Source organism: Gavialis gangeticus, unplaced genomic scaffold (genome assembly GCF_001723915.1).
Source record: "Gavialis gangeticus isolate Ggan-Ray unplaced genomic scaffold, GavGan_comp1, whole genome shotgun sequence".
Classification (NCBI taxonomy): Eukaryota; Metazoa; Chordata; order Crocodylia; family Gavialidae; genus Gavialis; species Gavialis gangeticus.
In genome coordinates, this window is record NW_017729026.1 from 3,752,452 (window position 1) to 3,775,418 (window position 22,967).

At 41.0% G+C, this 22,967-nt stretch overlaps 1 protein-coding gene across 3 annotated transcripts in view; it reads right to left on the reverse strand.

Annotated features, from left to right (window-relative positions):
* Nucleotides 1–5,699: 5,699 nt before the first annotated feature.
* AKAP7 (A-kinase anchoring protein 7) overlaps nt 5,700–22,967 on the reverse strand; it is a 180,803-nt gene continuing 163,535 nt past the window's right edge. For 2 of the 3 annotated variants that reach the window (XM_019520272.1, XM_019520275.1), the window contains exon 8: nt 5,700–7,089. In XM_019520272.1, the coding sequence (XP_019375817.1) occupies nt 6,884–7,089 (206 nt within the window). In that variant the 3' untranslated portion in view covers nt 5,700–6,883. Of the gene's footprint in view, nt 7,090–7,635; nt 8,032–22,967 lie in introns of those variants that run through there. The other variant, XM_019520273.1, reaches the window with a different exon arrangement.

Sequence of the window (22,967 nt, forward strand, 5' to 3'; positions counted from 1 at the left end):
ATACAGGCATACCTCGGAGATATTGCGGGTTCGGTTCCAGACCACTGCAATAAAGCGAATATTGCAATAAAGCGAGTCACACGAATTTTTTGGTTTCCCAGTGCATATAAAAGTTATGTTTACACTATACTGTAGTCTATTAAGTGTGCAATAGCATTATGTCTAAAAAAACAATGTACATACCTTAATTAAAAAATACTTTATTGCTAAAAAATGCTAACCATCATTTGTTGGAAAAATGGCACCGATGGAAAAATGGCGCCGATAGACTTGCTTGATGCAGGGTTGCCACAAACCTTCAATTTGTAAAAAACGCAATATCTGCAAAGCACAATAAATCAAAGCACAATAAAACGAGGTATTCCTGTAGTTTAATTTTTTGTTTGGCCTTTTAAGAACTATAGGTATAGTTATCCACATCTAGAGAGTGGAATTTGCTATGTCTTCTGATGAGTAGTGTAGTATCAGCTTCTTGCTGTAAAATGCGTTTGCTTATTATTTCTGCATTACTCCTTTAGCTATGCCAAGAATGGAAGCATTTAATTTTTGTTTTGTTTTCCTATGCACTGTTCTAATTATTGCTTTTCTATGAATGTGTGTTTTATTTTTCAACCCAGCAGTGTCTCTGGATTGGTTTTTATTCAATCCAAATGTTCTCATTAAAAAGACTTCATGTAAAGGGAATATAAATGAGGAGAAGATGACTGAAAACTAAGACCTTTTTTAGTCCAGAAATTGTATTGATCAAGGAAACGGTTCAGTAAAAGACATTTCTGTATTAATGTATTACTGTTTCCAGAGTTTTCATTTTCACCTTTCCGTGCAAGAACCATGTGACTTCTTGTTTCTCAAACCACAATCTGTCCAGGGCTTCATATAAAATATTATGCTTATTCACATTAAAGAATGCAGATCATTTCTAATGAACATGATTTCATGGGACTAAGGGGTTGTTTTAAAGTACACACAACCGTGGTGAGATAAAGAACTTTCTCATTAAGGGAACTTTCAAAGAGGCATAAGATGGAATCCCAATACTAAAATGTATGAATTGAAAAGAAATTACCCGTTACTTCTGTTTAGAACATTTTTAATAAAGTTAAAAAAACTCACCTTAGTCATATACCAGTCTATCACATACCTTAATGGGCTATCAGCTTGGCCCTAAAAGGGTGACTGCATACTGGCTGTCTCTTGTCTGCCACTATTGACCTGTCCCAGGATCTGAAAGTCACTGTATTGGAATCACACTTCAGGATTGTAAGACACGGACACTTTAGCCACTAGGAGCTCTCCTTTGTTCCTGCTTATGGAGAGAGATAAAAACCTTCTCAGACCAATCTTCTTTCAGGGGATGTTGACTACTTGCTTTCTCCATCGGGGAAGTTCATTGGACAGTAACTGCGCCAAGCTAATACACTGGCTACTCACTTCAGCAGACTAAGAAAAAACGTTTTAGTAATTATTTTACAGAAATAGTGGATAAATATAGGGTTTTTCTTTAAAAAATATAATAAGACCTAAGTTCTGAAACAGGGTAAAACAAAGTCTGATACAGTCATTAAGTACCTTTCTCTACCAACCCACGGGTCCAAACCAGCTCCCATTGAAGCTGACAAGTTCTTCATGATCTCAATGGGAGTCAGCTGGAGTCCAAAGATGTTGTATTTCATTGGCTAATCCAGTGTATACACTTACCATGGCTTTTGGACTTGTATTTGATTGAATTAATTGCACACAAAAAAATGAGTCTAAAATGTGAATTTACAAGCTGTGCTGAACACCATAGTCTCTGCAAGTTCTTTCCTATCTCATTTTTTATTCTCTTTCACTTTCATGGAAGTCTGAAATGGTTCTTACAACCTTTGTGAAACTGTGATTCTAACAAAGATTTGCTACACTATGGGTATGTGGTGCTTTTCACTAAGTTAACTATAAGAATCTGGTCTCAGATATCCATGTCCATACGACTCTCCTCCTGATGGGGATGCTACTGAGGAAATAGACCCTGACTATTGTTACTGCTGTGGCATACCCAAGATCAGCAACACACAGTAAATGTAAAGTGCCTGAATGAAATCCTAGTCATTTCAGGTGGTACTCAGGGACACATCTGAGCCATCCTCACTGCTTACTAGCCAGTGTCTCTGGTGTGCCCAGCAGTAGTGAGTAGGTGGGGCCCTGTATCATTGAGTTACTAAGCTAGCTCATGCACCAGAAGCACACTAGAATCCACACCTTGCTGTCAGTGTACCCTTACAGAGCTCCTTATTCTGACAGCTGGATTGCATCCAGTCTCCATCACTTGGGTATCTCTAAACTTCACTATAGTCTGTAGTATAGGCACACCTGAAGTTTGAGAAACTTGCAAGGTGTTGGATAGAAATAAAATTTCAATAGGACGAGCTTGTACCCATTGTTGCAGATGAAGTTTTTCCACAAGCAACTTCAGCATTGTTAATAGCATGTCACATGGCATGGAACCATGACAGATTATCACTGCCTTAGAGTTCAGCCTTGACAAACATGACAGAGAAATATGTTTTAGCACTTTCAGAAGTGAAAATAAAACAGATAGACATTAAATTAATGAGAATGTTGATTTCCTTGGCTAATTAATTGGAAGGCTTTGAGATTTGCCTCTGCAGGAGGAACAAGATAAGACTGATAAAAGTGGTGGGTCTTCCTTTCAGGTCAAATAAATCCTGCTGATTCAGTGTGATAACACTGACTCTCTAGTCATAGAAGATCTGGGTTTTATTAAATGATGAAACAAAATGAAATATGATCATGCATGGCTGAAGAGTGGAAGAAAGCATTTGTTTTCCTACTGTAGAAAATGTTTAGGATGTTTACTGGCCAGGTATAAAGTGAAAATATTCCTGATGAAGTCTGATTATGTATAAAAACAAAGCTTTGCATCATCACCCATGTAGTCCCTGAACTATACATAAATGTCACTATCCAAATACAGTTATGTGCTAAAGTGGCACATAACTATGTCTCTGATCTGGAGGAACCACCCTACAACCCATTACTTAAAAAAAAGTGGTAGAGGTAAGGTGAGACCTCCAGTTTTAGGTGGCTTTTCAGTTCGTCCCTGCTGGTACTAAGAGATGGTCCACCTGTTTAAATCCAGCATAGCCTTCTGTAGAATGGCAAAAAGTTATGTGTATCCTTTCACTCAATATATTTGAAACGGGGAAGAGAAGTTGATTTTTAAAAAAATCACCAGTCGGGTAAAGATTTAGGTACACTTAGTAGCATAGTCAACATGAGGAAGGCGATCTGTTTGCTTTGATCTGTGTGCCGTGTACCATTACACACTGTGTTCATTCTTTGTGTATTTGCATTCTGATGAGTTTGTCTCACAATGCTGCACAATACATATGTATTTAGCACTTAATCTTTTTGTTTTGGCACACAGTATCTATTTGTTATTCTCATGCTCCTGCACCCAGCATGTTTCCGTGCTACCTGGAAACAGGAGAATAGATAAATCAGCAAAAGAGGGTTATTGTGTTTTAAAGCTGAGTCTAGACAATGTATTTTATAGTGACTTACTAGGCTAAACCAAAAGGGAATGCTGTTCATGGGACTTTTAAAGTACCTAGTTGAGTAAGTCCAGTTGATTTTTCAAGGACTAAAACTTTCAAAATTAAGCACCAATGTAGGCAGTCTGGCTCTTCCCCTTCCCTCCTCCCTTCTCCCCCCTCTCCTGAACAGTCCTTTCTGAAATCAGTAGGAGTTGAGAAAGATGAGAACTTCTTAAAATCAGGCCACTTATTAGGAGGCCTAAATATAGATCCGTACATTTGAAACCTTTTACTGTAGTTGTTGAGGTAAATAGTGCTGTGAAAAAGGTGCCTTATTCAAGCTTGTGCCTCCCAGTTGATAGGAAGAGAAGGAAGTAACAGCATGAGATTCAGGCAGAGTCTAGCTGCCTTGTGCTCATTTCACTATAGAACATTCACCAAAGAATCAACAATTCCAACTTGCTCTACAGACAATGAGAAATGGAAAATAAGAAAGCAAAGAAACAAGGTCCTTTATTTATGACATGGCCACTTTCAGATTCTCCCCCTGCCTTTAGCTGGTCTCATAAGTAACAGCATATCCAAACAATAAGAAATGCAGCATGTGCAGCCACCTCAGGAAACTGTGGGATGGCACTGGTTATTGATATGGTTTCCAAATTTCATCCCACAGACCCACAGACCAGAGTGACCGTTTGCTCCATGTCCTGGACTGGAGCAGGGCATCTTGAGTACGAACATCTTTCCCTCCCACGGGATCCGGCCTGCAGAGCAGCTTTGCATTACTCATCAGGCCCACAGGGCCAAAAGTTCTGGCCTGCAGTACAGCAAAGAAACTTGACATGATTCATCTCGATGTTTGGGAGGGTTTGAAGGGAGCAGCTATTTTTCAGGGATGGCTTTGTAAAGCTTTTTTAAAATGTGCGGGAAGCAGTACCCTATTTACCTGAATCCAAGACAACTTTGAATTTAAGACAGCCTGCCAATAATAAAATTCTATATAAAGAACATTTTAATTTTTTTTCATGTACACTCTAATTATTGGAGTGTCACCACTCTAGTGCAGTGGGGAAAGCAGCCTTAGGGTGGCAGCCAGTGGCAGAGTAAAATGACCTGATCCCTGCACTTTTGTCCCCTGCCTACTCCCCCTGCCACTTGCTCCCCCCACCCACTGCTTACCCTCTGGCTTCAACTCCTGCCCTGGCTCTAGCCCTGCTCCAGTCCACAACATGGAGCAAATGGTCATTCTGGGCCCAGTCAGACCATGCATAAGTGGCTGAGGCAGCAGCAACTCAAGCCCCAGAGTTGGGTCGGAGCTGCCACTGCTGCCATCATTGCTGCCTGGCTGGGCCAGGGCCAGGGCCAGGGCTGGAGCAACCATGTGCTCCACGCTCCAGGCTGGAGTAAGGCCAGGGCTAGATCCAGAGGCAGAGGGTGAGTAGTGGCCAGAGTCAGAGTCAACAGTGCAGGAACAGAGCTGGTTAAGAGTGGGGGCAGAGGCTACAGCTCCAGGTTCGGGCTGGAGTCAAGTGCCAGCAGCTGCCTGCTGTCCCTCCCCCCTTGTATTCAAATCCAAGATGAGAGGATTTCTTTCCTTTATGTTAAATGGGAAAAAAACCCTTTTCTTGCATTTGAGTAAACAGAGTACAGTGGTTTGGTCTTTTCTCAAACTGCCTTGTAGGGCTTCTCTTTGCTACCTCTCCTTTTAATGGGGCCAAGTTTGGGACAACTGAGAAAAAGATGCTTCCCCCTTTTTCAGGCCATTCCTGCTCAACACATGCCACCCACAAACAAGGAAATGTAGCTGCCTTAGAATGACCATGAACATGTTTCCAAACATTGTTTTGCAGCTGTGCTTTAGGTGTGCTCCTTGATTTGTGCTCAAGCACTGCTGTTAGGTGGTTATACTGATTCACTTGATCCAGTGATGAAGGCTCTGCATCAAGCTGGGGAAAGGAAGGTACTTTCCAGCAGGGGTTCAAAGTATGGCATGGAGGTTTATATGGTTTCAGCCTTCAGGTGCAATATCATTACCTTAAAATAACACCCATAGAAGGTGTAATAAGGAGTTGCATAGACGTCATTTAATTAGTTCTGCCACATTTAACTTCAAAAGCATTTCTTTTTTTAAATTTGCTTAGAGAAAAGATGATGCATGGAGAGTGAAATGAAAAGAAGCAATTTTTATTAAGAATATGGATTGACAAATGCATGAAATGGAATTTAGGGTACACTATCATTTAATCAACTGAGGGGAGGGGGAAGAATTAGCTGTGATGCAACAGAGAAACTACCAGTACTTTAGTTAATATTTATGCTGCTGTTTTAACAGCACAAACCTGATAGTGATCACAAAATACATAATTAAGTAGAAGATCTTACAATCATAGGCAATCTTAAACAAGTGCTTAAGAAAAGTGCAAATATTGGGCCTAATCCAGCATTTGTGTGCACCTAAAACTTCCATTGAAGTGTTGAGTACCCAGGGAATGCAGGCACAGGCTCTTCTTCAGGTAGCAATGGGTACAAAGATGGAGGAAACATGAACATAAACCAAAAACCTCTTGTTTCCACAGAAATTAAAAGGCAAATATCTTTCTGAACAACGATTACTCAAACAACACATAGTGAGAGTGAAACTCTGGTCCCACTGAAGTCAATTGGAATGTTTGCCATTGAATTGAATGGGACCAGAATTTCTCCCTGAAAGTTTATAAAAAACATTCCTGCTTCCATGTAAACAATAGCAGAAACCACATTTCAGCATCTGTACATGAGTCTTCAAGTGCTGGTTAAAAAAGACAACAACAACAAACCCCGAGTACAACAAAACAAGAAAAATAAAACAGACAGTGCGAACTGGAAATATCAGTACACACAGAAAAGGCAGCTCATTAAAATACCTTCTTCAGCTATGCATTTTAAAATCATTTTCAAATATCTGTTCTTTAGTTTAGTATCTGTCCTTCACAGATATAGAAATAATCTTGTGAGAAAAGACTTAAATACTTGTAGTGATAAAGAATGGCTACAGCGTTTGATTACCTTCATTTTAGAATGAGTTTGGCTTTTTTTTTTTGACGTCATGAAACCATAAAATAGACCTACACCTCAAATCTTTAAAAAATTCCCAAAACAAACAAACAAACAAACAAACAAACAAAACCCTTTAGCAGGAGAACTACTATAGCTCATCAGTTTGCAATATAGTGCTTCTGTGTATATTTTACTATAATATGACATAACCAACTTGTACTCTTTTATACTGTTACTAAAAAAGAAAGAGGGAGAGGGAAGTTTGCAAAAGCAATTGCTTTCATCATTAAACAACTTTACATTATGGCAATTTACCACTGCATATTTGGAGAGCCAAAGTCAATGCAACTTTCCTGATTTCTGTTGCTGTTGCGGCTGTCTTCAAAGAGTTCCCTGTAAATTTTCATCCGGGTCTCAGGGCTTGATAACAGCTCTTTTATCTGATTCAGTTTGGATAACAGGGACAGTGATTCTCTGTGCAAAGCCTCCTTTATTAAGTCTGCCTCATGATTCTTCCCTAGAGGAAAAGAATGATACAGTACATTTTGCATACAACTAGCATCATTTATAAACATTTTAAAGTATGGAGGTAATGTATCCAAATAGATACATTTTTCTAAAGGACTTAAAATTATGGCCATATTTATCTTATATAAAAAGGTAGTGTTTTGTCAAAAATATAATTTGTGAACAATTTTTACCAAAAAGTGAAGAACACAGCACAGTGTCATATCCAAAAGAAGTTCCCACTATGTTACATACTGTGTAATAGTATCTGTGACGAACATCTGTAGCAGTCATTTGTAGCTGGGCATTGATTGCTGTTGGCTTTGCAACAGAATCTGTTCTGTTACAGATCAAGTAAGCTATTACTTGTGGCAGTGCCAAAGAATGTAGATGGATTGTTTCCACCTATGGCCAGGCCTCTTCTAGGGCCATTCATTGCAATCTGAAAGGCATACACAAAAGGTTTGATTCTTCTTTGCAAGCAAGGAAGAGATCCTCTGTAGTCAGAGCCAGTAGAAGTTGAATCTTTCTATTTTACAGTCTTTTTCCTTCTTTCCCCACCCCCAATCATCTTTTTTCCCCCTAGCATTCAGTAGTTTTTCAGCAATGCAAACAATTATTATTCAACTGTTAGATGGCGTCCTTTGATTCAAAACAGACATTTACTCTGAAAGCAGAATGCATATCATCCAGCTCCACTTAGCAGATCGGAACAGTGAGATTCTGGGGCTCTGGCCTTCCCACAGCGCTCACTTTCTGTTATCACTGTCACTTTCATTCCTATTGCCACTAGTTGCATCCTCAGTTTTCACTGGGCTTCCATCAGTCTGTCTGGTTTTATTTTGAGTTTCTTCTAGATACTGTTGTACTGCCTTGAGGACTGCATTCTCCACGAGCCTTTTGCTGAGGCTCACCAACTCTGCATCATCTGGTTCCGCCCCATTCTTTTCACCTATGTACCACAATAGACAAAAGAAGTGATTGCTATGGAAAAAGAGCAGATGCACAAGGTATTGTGATATTGTGCCTGAAATGTAGATTTTTGCCTTATCAGTTGGATTTGAGACTGTCCTATTCTTTTTGTGGAAATAAATTCCCACTGTATAAAACCGAGGCTAAAAATTGTGTGTGTTAACTGGAAAACATATTAAATTAGAAACAGAGTCCTTTTGAAACTATAACACTTTATAAGCCAAAGACTCATCTAAAAGCATCTCAGTCATGTGAGAAGCAATAGGAATGCTTTTGCCTTAGTAAATGCTCATTTAAAATGTAAAATAGTACCAGGCACAGTTGGCTTACAGTTCGCTAATACTCTGAATTTAGTTATGCTGTCCTTGTATTATGCTTTCATTTTCAAACGTATAGCCTTATAACTATTTATAGTTACAATCTCAAGAACTCCTTGCTGAAAAATCCCTGTGTCTAAAAAATTTTAGAGATGTTTGTAAAAATTGCACCCAAGCATTAAAAAACCCAAACTATTGGGGAAAAATGTACTTCACCCCTCCTCCCCTGCCCCCTGTAATTTTCTAACTAATTTGCAAATAACTTCAGTAGTCTGTTCATACATATCTATCTACTGATAAAGGAAGAAGCTGGAATTTACACCATTTGTTAATTCTTTAAAGTAGTAGAAGCTGACACTAAAGTTCAAGGAACAAACACATAAGTATCTAAACGACTGTATATTCTTTTTTCTTAGTGATCCCGCTACATTGTTAATGTGACTAAAAACTAAAGTTTAAAATTTCTTACTTTCCATGTAGCAGTTGACTATTAAATACATATGCTAAAAGAGCACCCTGCTTTCATAAAAAAAGTATATTTGTGTCTCCTTGGCTTTTTAAAATCTGGTTTTCACTGGGCATGTCTACACGTTCACTAATGAGCTTTTGCTAATGGGCATTAAATTGTGAGGTACCAGAAAAAGGCACATTAGCCTATTTTAATGTGTATAAGCAAAAGTGCATGGGTTTTTTTGTGATGCTTTAATGTGCATTAAAATAGTCTAATGTGCGTTAAAACACACATGTTGACATGCCCACTAACCACCTAATATGCATCTCTTACTTTTTGCAAAAGTTTTTTTTTTTGTAAGCAAAATCCTGTACATGCATTTTTAAATGCCAACAATTTGGAGTGAACATTCTTTGACAAGCAGCATTTGGCATAAAACATTTATACTACTCCACATCTAAATTCAGTATTTTTCTGCATACTTAAATAAGTTTAAGTTGGATCATAAATGCAAAGTGATTACACGCACAGAAAAATGCTATTTATTCTCCTGGTGAATCTTAAGTCTGGGAAGCGGTATCAATAATGAAAAGCAATTTTGTAGAAATTCAGTTTGAATTTCATTAAAAAACATTCTTTTAATACACATAGAATAAATATTGTGCCTTCAGAAGCATCTTATGTAATATCTGCTTTAATTAAGAGTATTATTGACTGACTTAAAAGCTCTGCTCTTGGACCTAAGAGGTTCTAAGTAGACCTGGAAGGAATTTTTCAGTGGCTTATCATGAAAAATACAGTTTTGGGGGCAGCCAAAAATGAAAAAAGAACTGGGGAAATATCAAAGTTTACTTTGTCATTTCCACATGGAAACATTTTTGATTGTTTAGGCTAGATCTATAATTGGACAAAGGACAGGTACAGACATTACACTTTTACCAGTATAAGTGATTGGAAACCAGCCTATACCCATAACAGAACAGAACTTCGGCACACATAAACTGCTTTAAAAATGGCAGAACCCAGTCTAAGATTTGCCCCGCCACCATAATACGTAAGGGGTGCACAGGGGTGGACGTGATAATACGTAAGGGGTGCACGGGGTGGATGTGCACGCCCCGAGAGCACCGGTGTACCCCCTGAGAGCGCCGGTGCACCCCTTGTCAAGCCACACTCCCTGTTTAGCTGGTGGGCAGGCAGGAGCAGCAGTGCCCCCCCTGCAAGTGCTGGTCGGGGAGCGTGGCCACCAGCAAAAGTTGCGGGACTTTCGCAAGCAGCGTGGCTGCATTTTGGTGAGTGAGATTGGTCGTGAGACCCCCCACCGACCCTGGTCAGCATGATTGCCCCCCCCTCCGGTCGCTGACTGGTTGCTGACTCAAGAGGCACCAGTCACCCACGCCAAACGGTAAATGTTTGCTACCTATCTAAACCAAGCCACTCATAGAAAACTGTATAATCAATTCTGCCTTCAGCTTTTTAAATGTCTGTACCTAGCCTTAGTCACCCTTCACAAAGTTGTGTGGAGGCCTAGTAGTCCAGTGGTTGGTGATTAGGCAGTTCATGCAGGTTGTAGAAAACTTGTGTTAAAATCCCTTTTCTGCCTGATTGGAAGTAGGGACTTGAATGTAGGCTCAGTACAAGTCAGGGAAGTGCTCTAATTGGACTATAAGACATACAGCACCATATGAGCTTTCTTCATCTTGGGAACTAAACCCAAATCCCTCATGAATGTAGCCCTCAAGTTCCAAATTCTTTTGTTCTTATTAAAGAAGTCCAAAATTGAAATTAAATGTTTTATTAGACCTAGTACTTTTTTTGCTGAATTCTGGAAAAAATGTGGATTTCCTTAATTCCTCAGAACTATTAAATAACTGGATTTTCAGTTCTTCAAACAGCTGTAAAATTGGTACCTGCATCTTTCAGTGAATTAAGTAGTTTAGGTACTCGGCATTATTACTTTATATACAGACTAATCAGACATGAAGCCTTTTATAGTCCATGAAAAAACTGTGATTAAAACTAATAAGAACTGCCATTTTTGTTTGTTCTACTTTATAAGACTTACTCTATAAGGAATGAATATCATTATATTGTCTGCATGTCTGGATAAACTCTAATGTATACTATTCTCTCTTGCTCACACTAACACAAACACCTTTTATTAATTATTTTAAGAAGTATATGTCAAACATGAAAAGAAAAACAAACTATTTAAAACATACACACACGCACATGCACACACACACAGTGTGTGCATGATATATGTGTGTGTATCTGCATGTCTACGTATAGATATGTGCGCATACATTGCACTGCATTAGGATCCTAAGCATGGGCAAATCTAGGAATTTGAAAAGACGGGGTACAGGTGATCTGCTGCATCATCACGTATTATGCAACATTTTTTATCCCATTAAAGACAAACTAGAAATTAGAAACCAATATGGGGCTAGAACTCTATTATTCAGTTTAAAATCAAAGCAAAATCATTAACTATTGGAATGTGCACTAATTTACTAAAGTATATATTATGTTTAAAAAAACACCAGAAACTAGGCAAAAAATAATAAAAATAGTCAAAACATATATTATTAGTCCTGCAGTCATCACAGTTAAATATACAGCTCTTACTCATATTTGTAAAACAAAATTTAGCCTTCTTGAGCATCTTGACAGTGCCTCCAATATGTCAATCATTTCTACACCTGAGTTAATATTACCACAACTAAGTTAAGGCTTTTAGCTAGAGCTAAAAACTGTCTGCAGGGCTATGAAACAGAAGAGAGAGAAGAGAGATGTTACCAGGGTTGGCTAACAGACAACAAAATGGCAGAAGAAAGGATAGCTTCAATAGTGGAACATTAAGATCAATAAAAAGGAAAGAGGATCATTAATACCTATGAAGTGGAAAGAGATTAGCAAGAATCAGGTAGATGATAATGAGCCATAAGGTCAATCAACTCCATCAGCACTGCCTAAATGGAAATGCTGTGGCCCCTCAAAGGCAGGCAATTTTAAAGTCTGGGCAGAGTTAGAATCAAAGAGATGGTGCAACTGCACGACTGCATCCCACCTGGATCCATCCCTGGCCGTAAGGATCCTAAGAAACACATGATTTAGGTGTCTCTTACTTCGGAAAGGGTTGACATTTGAAGTGTATAGAGATGCGATGTTTGCAGGTGATTATATCTGAGGTTTTGGCACAGCTGTTTTAGAGCTAGCATTTGATATGGAATTCAGCTCTAGAATTCAGGACTTTACAGCCATTTCCAATTAGATGTAGATAATCTGTTTCTATGGATGATCTGGTAATATTGCATTGAGGTTTGTCAGAACTGACAGAACAGCCATCCTACAGAAACAGTAGACTTCATGACATCTTAAAACGTCTAAAATAAGCTCTATCATGCTCTTAAGGAGACCACTGGTTAGCTACAGTCTCATGGCTTTATTGTGCTGTTTTTTTGACCATGTTTCCAGTAGCACGAGAAGCTCTGATCAAGGACAGAATGATGCCTGCCCAATGACAAATTATAAAATTGACATGTGGTGTAGGAAAATAGAGGTTTCCAAGACAGCTTGGAAACCTCTATTCCAATAGCAACATGTATATTATGCATATATTATCGTGCATCATGGTCATGTCTTGCCATGAGCTAAATCAATTTCTTAATTTACAAATCTTAAAATCCTAGAACCACCCAGGTAGACTCTGCCTTTGCCTTAAACATATCCTTATTAATTAGGGAAAGTACTGTGAAGCATATTTGAAATGAACAGACAAAAATAAGTTACCTAATTAAGAGAGTATGGTAGTGAAGGTGAATCAGAATTATGATAGCATTGTGATGATTATCTGTTAATTTCTGGTTCTGCTTCCTGCATATTAGTGTAAGAAATGAGAACTATATCTCTCCTAGATATCTTACAGTCTAAAACTTTATTTGGTGTACAGCACCAAGACAATATATCCAGCTGAATATCGGACTTGTTAAAAATCTTGATATATTTTTTTCAGTTGGGGCTGGGTCTGAATTGGATCAAAACAAGTATTTTATGAAATTTCCAGCAAGACAGTTTCTCTGCAGAGATTTACCTTTTTGTGACTTCCAGATTTTATTGAGCCATCCAGGGACTTCAGTCCCTAGACAGACCTGCTGGGTGTGCTGACCCACGGGCTGGATACCCTGAAGCTTCTTTCATTGTCCCCAGCCCTGCTTGGGCATGCAGCACTGTTTGGATGCTGGAATTGGTGGGAGGCAAGACCAGTCCTTTCATGACTTCATAAAGGCTTGGCATACAAGGTCATCTTAAGCACAGGCTGCTTGGCTTCGTTCAGGCAAGAATAAAGACCTTCTGGTTTAGGGTCCTAGACCGTGACTCAGGAGATTGGCTCTTGTTCTCAGCTCTGCTACAGACTTCATGTGTGACCACGGGCAGGTCACTTTAGCTGGCTCTACTGTATTGTTTGTTTCCACCCTTCCTTGACCTTGTCTAAGTTATGCTGCATACCACTTTCATGGCATCTCTGAAGGTGCCACTGAGAATGGTGTTACAGGTTATCATTAAACTATCAAAAGGGCACCTAAAACTGGAGCACTCACCCAGTAAAGAGTGTTAACCTGTGCTAAGTATCCTCTAAACCAGGAGTGGGTGAAATGGCAGATCTGTCCAGTGGCCAGACTCCATTTCCCAGGAGCCCCTGCCCGCACAGCTGCTGGCTGGTCTCCACAGAGACCCTGGGAGCACAGGGCCATGACAGTGCAGGTCAGTGACAGCGCCGAGCTGCAAAACCAGGGCTCTGCCACAGCCTGGCCCTACACTGTCATGGCCCTGCACACTCAGGGCCTCCACGGAGACTGGCCAGGAGCTGTGCAGGCAGGGCACATGGCTGGGTGGGGAGTTGGTCTGAGGCCAGTATCTGCACGCCCCTCCCTGCCCACAGAAACCATGCTCATTGCAGGGGCGTGTGGGCAGTGGACTGCATCTCTGCCCTGGCCCCAGCTCTACACTGTCACTGGCCCATGATCCCAGGGTCTCCCAGACTCTGCCTGCCTATCTTGCTCCTGGCTGTGGCTCCATCCCAGCTGCACACCTTGCCCACACAGGTCCCACCCATGATGATGGGTGTGGGGCAGATGGATTGAGGTGCCTGGGCAGCAGGGCTGGGTCTAGCAGCAGCAGCCAGAAGGGGCTGCCAAGAGCTCAAAGGGCAGCAAGCAGCACCAGGTGGTCTACAGGTGTATTGCCCTGGTGTGGCATGCATGCAGCAAGCTCGCTGGGTCTCAGCTGTGCCCTGATGTAAGTGTTAACCCAATTTGTACCCCAGTGTGGCATGCAGCAAGCATGCTGGGTCTCAGCTCTGCCCTGGTGTAAGTGCTAACCCAACTACCCCTGACCCAATCCCAATTCAGTGAAACACATGCAAGATTTTGGTTTATTAATTGTATTTATTAGTTATTAATTAGGTTTATTAATGATTATTTTTGTAATTCTTTTTTTCACTTATTTCTCTTTATTTCTGACCACTCACTTCAAGTTTTTTTTTCCAAGACTTTTCCCCTGGTTCTAGCTAACTCTTACTGGCTGCACAGTGAGGGAAGCCACAGCCCCCATGGTAGTTTCTCCACTTCCAAACTACATGCCACCCTCCCCCTTCTCTCCCAGTCCAGAGGAGGAATAGAGTCCTGGCTCCCACCCATGCCCCTTCTCACCTCTAATGATAAGTCACAGTTGTGAGGGACTTATCATTAGAGGGCATTAGCAGGGACTCTTCCAGGAGGTCTGAGATGGCAATAAGCCTTAACCTGCGACTGCTCTGAAACTGTTTTAACTTTACGATGGCATACCATTCCACAGGTCTGAAATATTTTAAAGGTAACATGTAACAGCACCCTAAGATGGCCCCAACAAACTTAAGAAAGCAGTGATTAAGCTGCCCTGTAGACAACCCTTGCTGTCACTGTAAAAAATTGTTTCTGGTAGTCTTAAGGGCTGCAGTGAGGGGTATCCACAGAGCAGCTTTCCTGCCTCGTTTTCAGATTGGGTATTTGCGGAGCAGAAGCAGGTGGGCAGGGCATGCTTCCTGACAGTGTTCTCAGAAGTGCTACTGAGGAAGTATAGTCACATGCTTAGATGTCAGTCTCTTTGGGAAAGGATCTGCTTCTTACTGTATAGTTCCTACATGAAGCCCTGATAATGGCTGCAGCCTTTAGGCTCTTCTATAGTATAAATAAAAATAATGACCATGGGTTCTGCATTAATCATGCAAAAGGTAACAGGAGTTTAAGCTTCATCATTCTGGATCAGCTTGCTTCTCCTGAACTCAGAATTTGACTCTGCCAGCTATATTCATATCAGCAAATATCCTTTTACTAAGTGGCACACATCCAAATGATCTAGGAGAATTCTCCCATGTTTGTTTTCCTGGTTGAAAAACAGACTCAAAAGCTGAACCCATAAAGAGAAGAGAGCTTGCAGTGTTGATGCTGCACAGCTGGGGGGCCTGTGCACACATCTCAGCATGCTCTGCAGGTTCCCTTAGATTGACGAGACAGATGACAGCCCCAACTGACTGACCCAGACTGCTCAGAGTCAGTCTGTGTCCCCTTGCTGTACAATGTGGGGATTGTGATGGTAGCATGTTCTGCTCCGAGCTTGGCTAGAACAGTAGAATCCAGCAAGCAACACACTATCTTCCTGGAAGCAAAGTACCCTGGGACGCTGGAGGACTATGCTGTGGCTTCTCCCTGAAGAGAACATGTACAGACATGCACTTTCCCAGGAGAAACTCTCCCAGAAGTGATATAATTCAGGTTGTTGTCAGGTTATTTTTCTCCTGGGGCAGCCATTTTTGCTCTGGCATAAAAATCCTGAACATCTGTACACTTGTGGTTCCTCCTGGGAGACCTGGGCCTCTTCCAGGAGAGACTATTTGGTCTATTTGTGTCTTTCCCTGGGAATACAATTTTGAATATATTTCTAAATTGTGTGGCGAGCCATATTTTAATTCAAAAACATTTTCATACCACTATTTCAATTACAGGACAGCAGAGCTACAAAATGCAGTTATGTTCTGCTTGAACTATGAAAGAAGGATAAAATCCTGCACTAAAAATTATTATTCTAGACAAAAGTATAATTGCTACCCAAGAGGATGCCTGGCATTGTACACAAAACATTGCATTAAGGAAATTCATTATAAAAATAAAAATGTTGTCATCCAAACAGTAGTGCATATCTTTCTGATCAAACTCAAGTATTCCCTGCACCTATTGGAACGTAAAAGCCTCAGTTCAACAGAGCATAATGCAAAAATATCACTTTATGAAAACTCTTGTAAGGAAAAATAAAATGTTATCCTGGTAGAAAACCATCCTGAATGCACCATAGTCTTTCAAGCAGACGTTAGGATTCCCTAACCTAGGAAACAGAATAAGAAAGATGTGAGCTATAGTGATTTGTTTGTAGGTTTTTGGTTTTGGTTTTTTGTTTGTTTGGGGATTTTTTGCACTTAGTATGTAAGATTGCCTACAGCATCAGCAAATAGACAGGCATTTAATAAACAGCATTAATATTAGTATTCAGAAGAGAACTAATTTAGGATTGCATATCAGAAGCACTTGAGTTCTGGCCCTATATTTTAACCATCAGGAAGTACTGCTTACATTATTCCTTTGTTAAATCAAACAATTTTCAAATAATTTCTTGTCCAAATAAAATCAAGATTCTTTCTCTAAAAATTATACTTAATATCTTACTCTTAGAGTTGTACTCATCTAGTTTAAAATGGAACATACTTTAGTAGATCTCTCCCTGCTGATTGCCTATCCTCTCCTAGACTCTCTGTAGCCTTGCTTCTCATTACTGTTTCCTTAGCTTCTTCATTGCTCTTTTTTGGCTTCCCACACTTGCCTTCAGGCATGCATTACTTTAGACAAATAAGACTAGTAGGGGCCTCCCAGATTATTCAGTCCAGTGTCTTAGGTTCAACTTTCTCTTTGCATTGGCTTCTTTTCCATCCTGACTTCTACCTTTCTCTCTAATTCCCTTCAGTGGTATTGCCACAACAACAACATGAGTCACATTCTTTTTTTAGTGTTACTACAGTGAAAGCAATCCATAAGGATGAATTTGGCTTTTATGAATACATCCAAGGCAGTTCTCACTTCCTCCATCCTCTGGTATTCTTGATGACTGAATCATCTTTCCCACCACCAAACATGCAATCTCTCTTGTTTTTCCCCTCTAACTCATTCTCCTTCACCACTCACATCCATAAGCTCATTAAATTATGCCATCTTTCTGCGTAATATCTCCCAAATCTCTCCCTTTTGCTCTAGGCTAGGGACAGACATTACACATAAACCAGTTTAATCCTGTAACAGAACAGAAGTTCAGTGCACATAAACCAGTTTGAAAATGGCTGAAACCGGTTTTAGATATACCTCGTTGAATGCAGTATCAGACTTAACTGATTGGGTCAAACTGGTTTATGCAATGTCTGTCCCAAACCCTTTGCTGGTTTAAACTAAACCAGACACTGCCAGCATTCCTGCATGCTCTCTGGGCTGGGAGGGACTCCCTGCTCCACAGCAGGGCTGGCCCCTCCCCCCTGCTCACTGGTTGCAGCTCCAGCAGAGACTTGCAGGCACAGGAGAGTCTGCTGGCTTCCCAGTGTCTCCCTTCCTACCATTCACTACTTAAGCAGAGATCCCTTCCTCCTCTCTTCCACGGTATAGACTGTAGCCAGCACATAGTATGCTAGCTAATGCTGTGTAAGGCAGACAGAGAAGTGTCCACTTAGGTCTTTCGGGAGGTAATCAACAGTTCAGATGTTAATGTTTCTGCATTCCTTCCTTTGGAAAAGGCAAACAGGGGTTTTTTGGGTAAAGCTGATATCTTTTATTAGACCAACAAAATAGTTGGAATTTTTTTTTCTTTGCAAGCTTTTGGGTTTAAAAACTCTTCATCAGGCTGAGGAAGCATCTGCAGTTGGCGTGCGCTCTTCCTGGATGAATAGTAAAGAAGCCAGAGGCTGGTATGCATTTTCCTTTGGAAAAAGCTGTTTAAGAAGAGCTTGTAATAAGCGAGTCTTTGTTTTCTGATGTGGTGTTAAATGCTGATAACAGAGCTGATAAATGCTCTGTTATTAAGTGGGGGACAACCCCTCCCTAATTGCAGTGTCCTGCTGGAGTCTGGCCATGCCCTCCTCAGTTCAGCCCTGTGCAAGGGAAGCGAGGACTGCTCTAGTGCTCTGTGGCTTCTAGCCTAAGCCACTGTAGGCATATGCCTGCATTTCTGGAATGTCTGTCTGGTTACAAACTGATTTAGCCTAGCCAGGTTAGACTAACCTGCAAAGATTGAATCAATTCAGGCTCAAACCCCAGTGTCCTAACAGTTTAGGTACAGAAACTTGTGGACTTACAGCACTATATAAACAAAATCAAACTGCCAGGGTTTTGAGTCATCCACATTTAGAAGTTTAGGGACCACATTTCTAGCTGGTACAAATCTTTGTAGTTTTTGTGACTACAGTGGAGCTCTGCTAACTCAAACCAGCTGAGAATCTGGCCCCTGATTTCCATGAGGCTCAATATTTCTAGTTTGGTTTTTATCTTTCTCTCTTCCCCTCCTTGTCTTTGATTTTAACAGTTTATTTCTTAGCCACTCTCCAGTCTAAACTATAGGAATAAATACTTGATCATCTACTGAAGGCAATGGGATCTATCCTGGTTGTCAGCAGGAGCAGAATCAATCCTAAGTGCACTGGCAGATATTTTCCTTCTTCACTCTATTGAAGCAAGAATGTGTTTGATCCCAAAGTTCTCTTTGCCTCAAGACTTTTCAAGCAGAAACATTTTCTTACTCCTTTTTCACTAGCATGATTGAGAAATGTAACTGCTAGAGCAAAAGTACAGCTTCTGAGAGAAAGGTAGGGCAGAGGGAAAGCTGCTGTGCTCTGCATAAAGTAAGTTATTGCTCTGAGGGCACATCTACACATCACCCTATGGTGATGTAGTGACACGCTATGGCAACGTAGTGATCATGTGTCTACACATGATCACCAGCTAGGTCACCATAGCAGCACGCTACCCAAGTATAGTGCACTACCATGGTGACGTAGCAGCAAAATTTATTGCAGCAAAATTTACCCATGGCGCAGCAACAGCCCGTAATGCACTGTGCTTTAGTACTTCCAACGTTGCTTTACAGTGATATGTAGATGCGCCCTGAGATTTGTGCCTGTGGTTAACAAAAATTAATCCTATAGTCTCCTCACAGATAGATGCCTATACCTATCAATTATCTGTTATCCCTGCATAAGGATTGCAAGAATGGAAAACTTTGAAATGGGGGATTTTCAGAATGAAATAAGAGACTTCATTTTGAAATTCTTCTCTTTCATTACTATTGAATTGTACTGAGGTAGTAGCTAGATGCTGTCTATGTTAATTTACTCAGTGTGCGTACAAATCTTATATTTTGACTAGGGACCATAATGTCATCTCAGGCATTGGACACATTACTTTTTGCAGTACTATATATGCATTTATAGAGCTATCAAAAAACTAGTGCGTATATGTTCAAGCTGTCTGTAGCACTACAAAGATGGTGGATCTACCACAAAACTGTTCCTTTCCCAAAGAGGAACTTCTTTTTAGCCTTACATTTTAGAATGCTACTTGTAATGTGTGGGCAGTGCATATAGTACTATATGGGCTCTCCCGGATCCCCAGCATCCCATAGTCTTTGACTCTTCCTACCTGCCCTCCAGGAGGGGAGGGAGAAAGAGTGCCTGGCTCCCTAAAAGCTCACCTAGCTATGATGAGCTGTTATGGAGCCCTGCTGGGACCCTGGTGCTGCCACTGCCACCAGCAACACTAATAGCAGTGACAGCAGCAACTGCCACCCGCAACACTAATAGCAGTGACTGCTGCCACCACCACCATCATGGTCTGGTGTTTTTAATTCCAAATTTTTATTTTTTTAACACGAAGGAAACTACCCAAACTGCACACAGACTTGCTTTGTTACTTGACATTATCAGTGTTGTAGAGTTACAACCGGTATGACTAAAATAATGATTTTCAACTCCTGCTGAAAAAACAGCCACACAAATTCAATTTGAATTGTAAGTGAAAAGCACAAGGGAGAGAGAAGAAGGAAGAGTCTTCTTTGATTGCAGCTGGGCTGCATGGCAATAGATTATTAAGCCAGCAAAAAATGTTATTCATTTGCTAGTTCTCTTGAGCCATTGTAAGTGCTGCGGAAAACATGTCTGATACTTAATATGTATTTGTTCAATCTTTATGTTTTGTATTAAAGTGGAAAATTGAATAAAATGTAATATAAAAAAATGACTGCCATTATATGAAACATAGTAAATAATAAAATAATAGACCATGGGGTATATATTTGCCCTTTTAGCAGAAGGTACATATTTACAAGCAGGAACAAAGACATTATCTCATGTCTAAATCTTTTAACCCTTAGGAAACTAAGTTAATGGCTAGCTGAATTGCGCTGGAGACTGCCTAGAATTCTAAGGGATTGGGTGACTACTAGAAGATTCTTAAATGAAGGAGAGAGGTAGATTCTGAGGACATGTCTTCTGTCATTTACAAGTGAATGTAAGGATTGCACTCAAACTTGTGAGCCACATTCTCCATCTGTATCTCACCTAGCCATCCCTACTGCGCATGTCACATGTGCATTTACACTGGCTTAAATTTACTGTGTAGTAACTTACTGCACAGTAAGCAGGAATAGGCCAACATCTACATGTGCAGGTGCTAAAGCACATTAATGCTGTGTGTGGACTGACTTGGGACTAAAGCTAGTCCCAAGTCAATCCACAAACACAGTGTTACTGTGCAGTATGGTGTCTACACGTGCATTACTGCGCAGTATGGGCATGCATGTGTAGACACATGCCCATACTGCGCAGTAATTTTGGTAACTGCACAGTAAATAGGCATGTGTAGACCTGCCTACATGTAAATAGGCATGTGTAGACCTGCCTTTTGTGCTGACCCTAAAGTGAAAACTCTCTAGCAATCCCCCTATGGATCTCTTGTCTTTTTTGGGGCTTGTCTACAATTACAGGTAGTAGAGACAAGAAGTGGAGAGCAGAAACGCTGAAAGTCAGGAACAAAAGATTGTAGGGTGGCTACTGGCAGACTTTCTATATTCATCCTAGGCAATAACAACCACAGTGTGGGGAGAGATAAGTGAAGAAGGAAGCTTGACTTCTTACCCTAAAGGTCAACAGAACACCTGAAGTTGATCTTAAAGGTTTCTGGTACTGATGGCTGGTAGGTGTGGTCTTGAAGGAAGCTATAAGTTTGAACCGAATTAGCAGAACCAGCTGGCTTTCGACTGTAAGGATGCATGTCCAGGTTACAACTTTTGTCTACAGTGGAGCCTTTTGTGGTTCTATCAACATCCTAGTTTAAAAAAGAAAAAAAGGAAAGGGAAAAAAAACTCCTTCTCTTCCTCTTTCAAGCTATGAAGAGGTGACAGGGAGGGGAATCAGAGAAGGAAGTGCTGACATAGGGATGTTATGTCACTAGTAGAGAGTGAGAGAGAAACATGTTACACCAGGGACTGGCAACCTACAGTCCTGCAGAGGTCTGATCTAGTCTGTTTTTTAAGAATGCCTAGCTGATCCCCTGCTTCCGCTCAATCCATTGTATGTTTTACTAACAGCCAGTTGCTCTCAGCCACTGCTCCAGCCCTGGCCATTCATGCTTCATGGGGAGGGCTGCTTTCTGATCCCACCCCCCTTATCCCACTTGCAGACTTTGATCACCTTGCCACCGAATTAGTTGCTCCAAACCCTTCTTCCCCACCTGTCCCATCCCATCTGCCCAGCTGAGCATGCCCTGCCCACAGGGGTCCCAGGCAGGTCTCCATAAAGACCCTGTCTGCCCACCTGCTCCATCCAGTGACCCTGGTGGTGGGTACGGAGCAGATGGGCTGGGGTCCCCAGGCAGCAAGGCTTGTTCCAGTGGTAGTGGCCGAGACACTGGCAGTGGTAGCCAGGCGGAATAAGCAGCCGCCACAGGGGCTGTCTGGAAGCTGAGTCCAACCACCGTGCCACCCTCACCCAACTGCATTCCTAGAGACAGTGGGAGCAGTCACATGTGCTATGTCTGGGGCTGCCTACTGCACCTGGGCCAGTTGGGCTGAATCTGGCCCGCAGGCTGCATTTTGCCCACCCCCACTTTGGACTGTCTTATCTTCTGCCTTGCTCAGTACTTAACAAATAGTGCAGGCTTGCATTTTCAAAGAGAACTAAGGAAGCTGGGCATCCAACACCCATTAAAAACTGACTGCCTTATTCCCCAGATCCATTTAAAAATCCCAGGCATAAATGACTATTCTGAAAACAGTATCTCTTTTTTTATAGGAAATGTCCCTTGTATTTCATATTAAATCATCACAGAAATCATAGAGACATAGTGATGGAAGGGACCTCAAAGGTCACCTAATCCAAGCCCTGCCTGAGGCATGTTTTGTGTCCCATCTGGGGACCAAACCTGCAATCATAGCATTATTAGTGCTACATTCTAACAAATATTCTTTTGTTGTCATTCAGTTTCTCAGAGCTTGCAGTTATACTACCTCAATTGAAATAATTATTTTCTCTGTATGGTATTTAAACAATACTTGGTAATTAGGAGCCATCTCAGGGCAAAATTCAGATTGGCAGAACTAGGCACCTAAATGAAACATAGGTAGGTTCACTGCAAAAAAGACCTGAGAATACACTCAAATACACCCAATCAAGAAGATGTGCTTTAAACTCACTCAGTATCTAAGTTTGAACTGTAACTTTCCTAAGATATCTAAAGTTAAGCTTCTTTACATCATCAAATGTAATTTAGCTTGAGCAGCTAATTGCCTAACTTCCATCAAAGTTCTTCAGTGATCCAGATACAAGATGAATTGGCATGTAAATCGCTGAAGGGGTCCAGTCTGTTAGCCATGTTCTGAGCACACCTAGCACGCTCTGGTCACATCTACATGAGATGCTGACTGTGCTGTTGTTACTGCACGGTCATTTCATACTTGCATACACAAGTAGTAAATGACTGCACAGTAACCGAAGTTACTGCACAGTAGCATCACCAAACAGTTTTC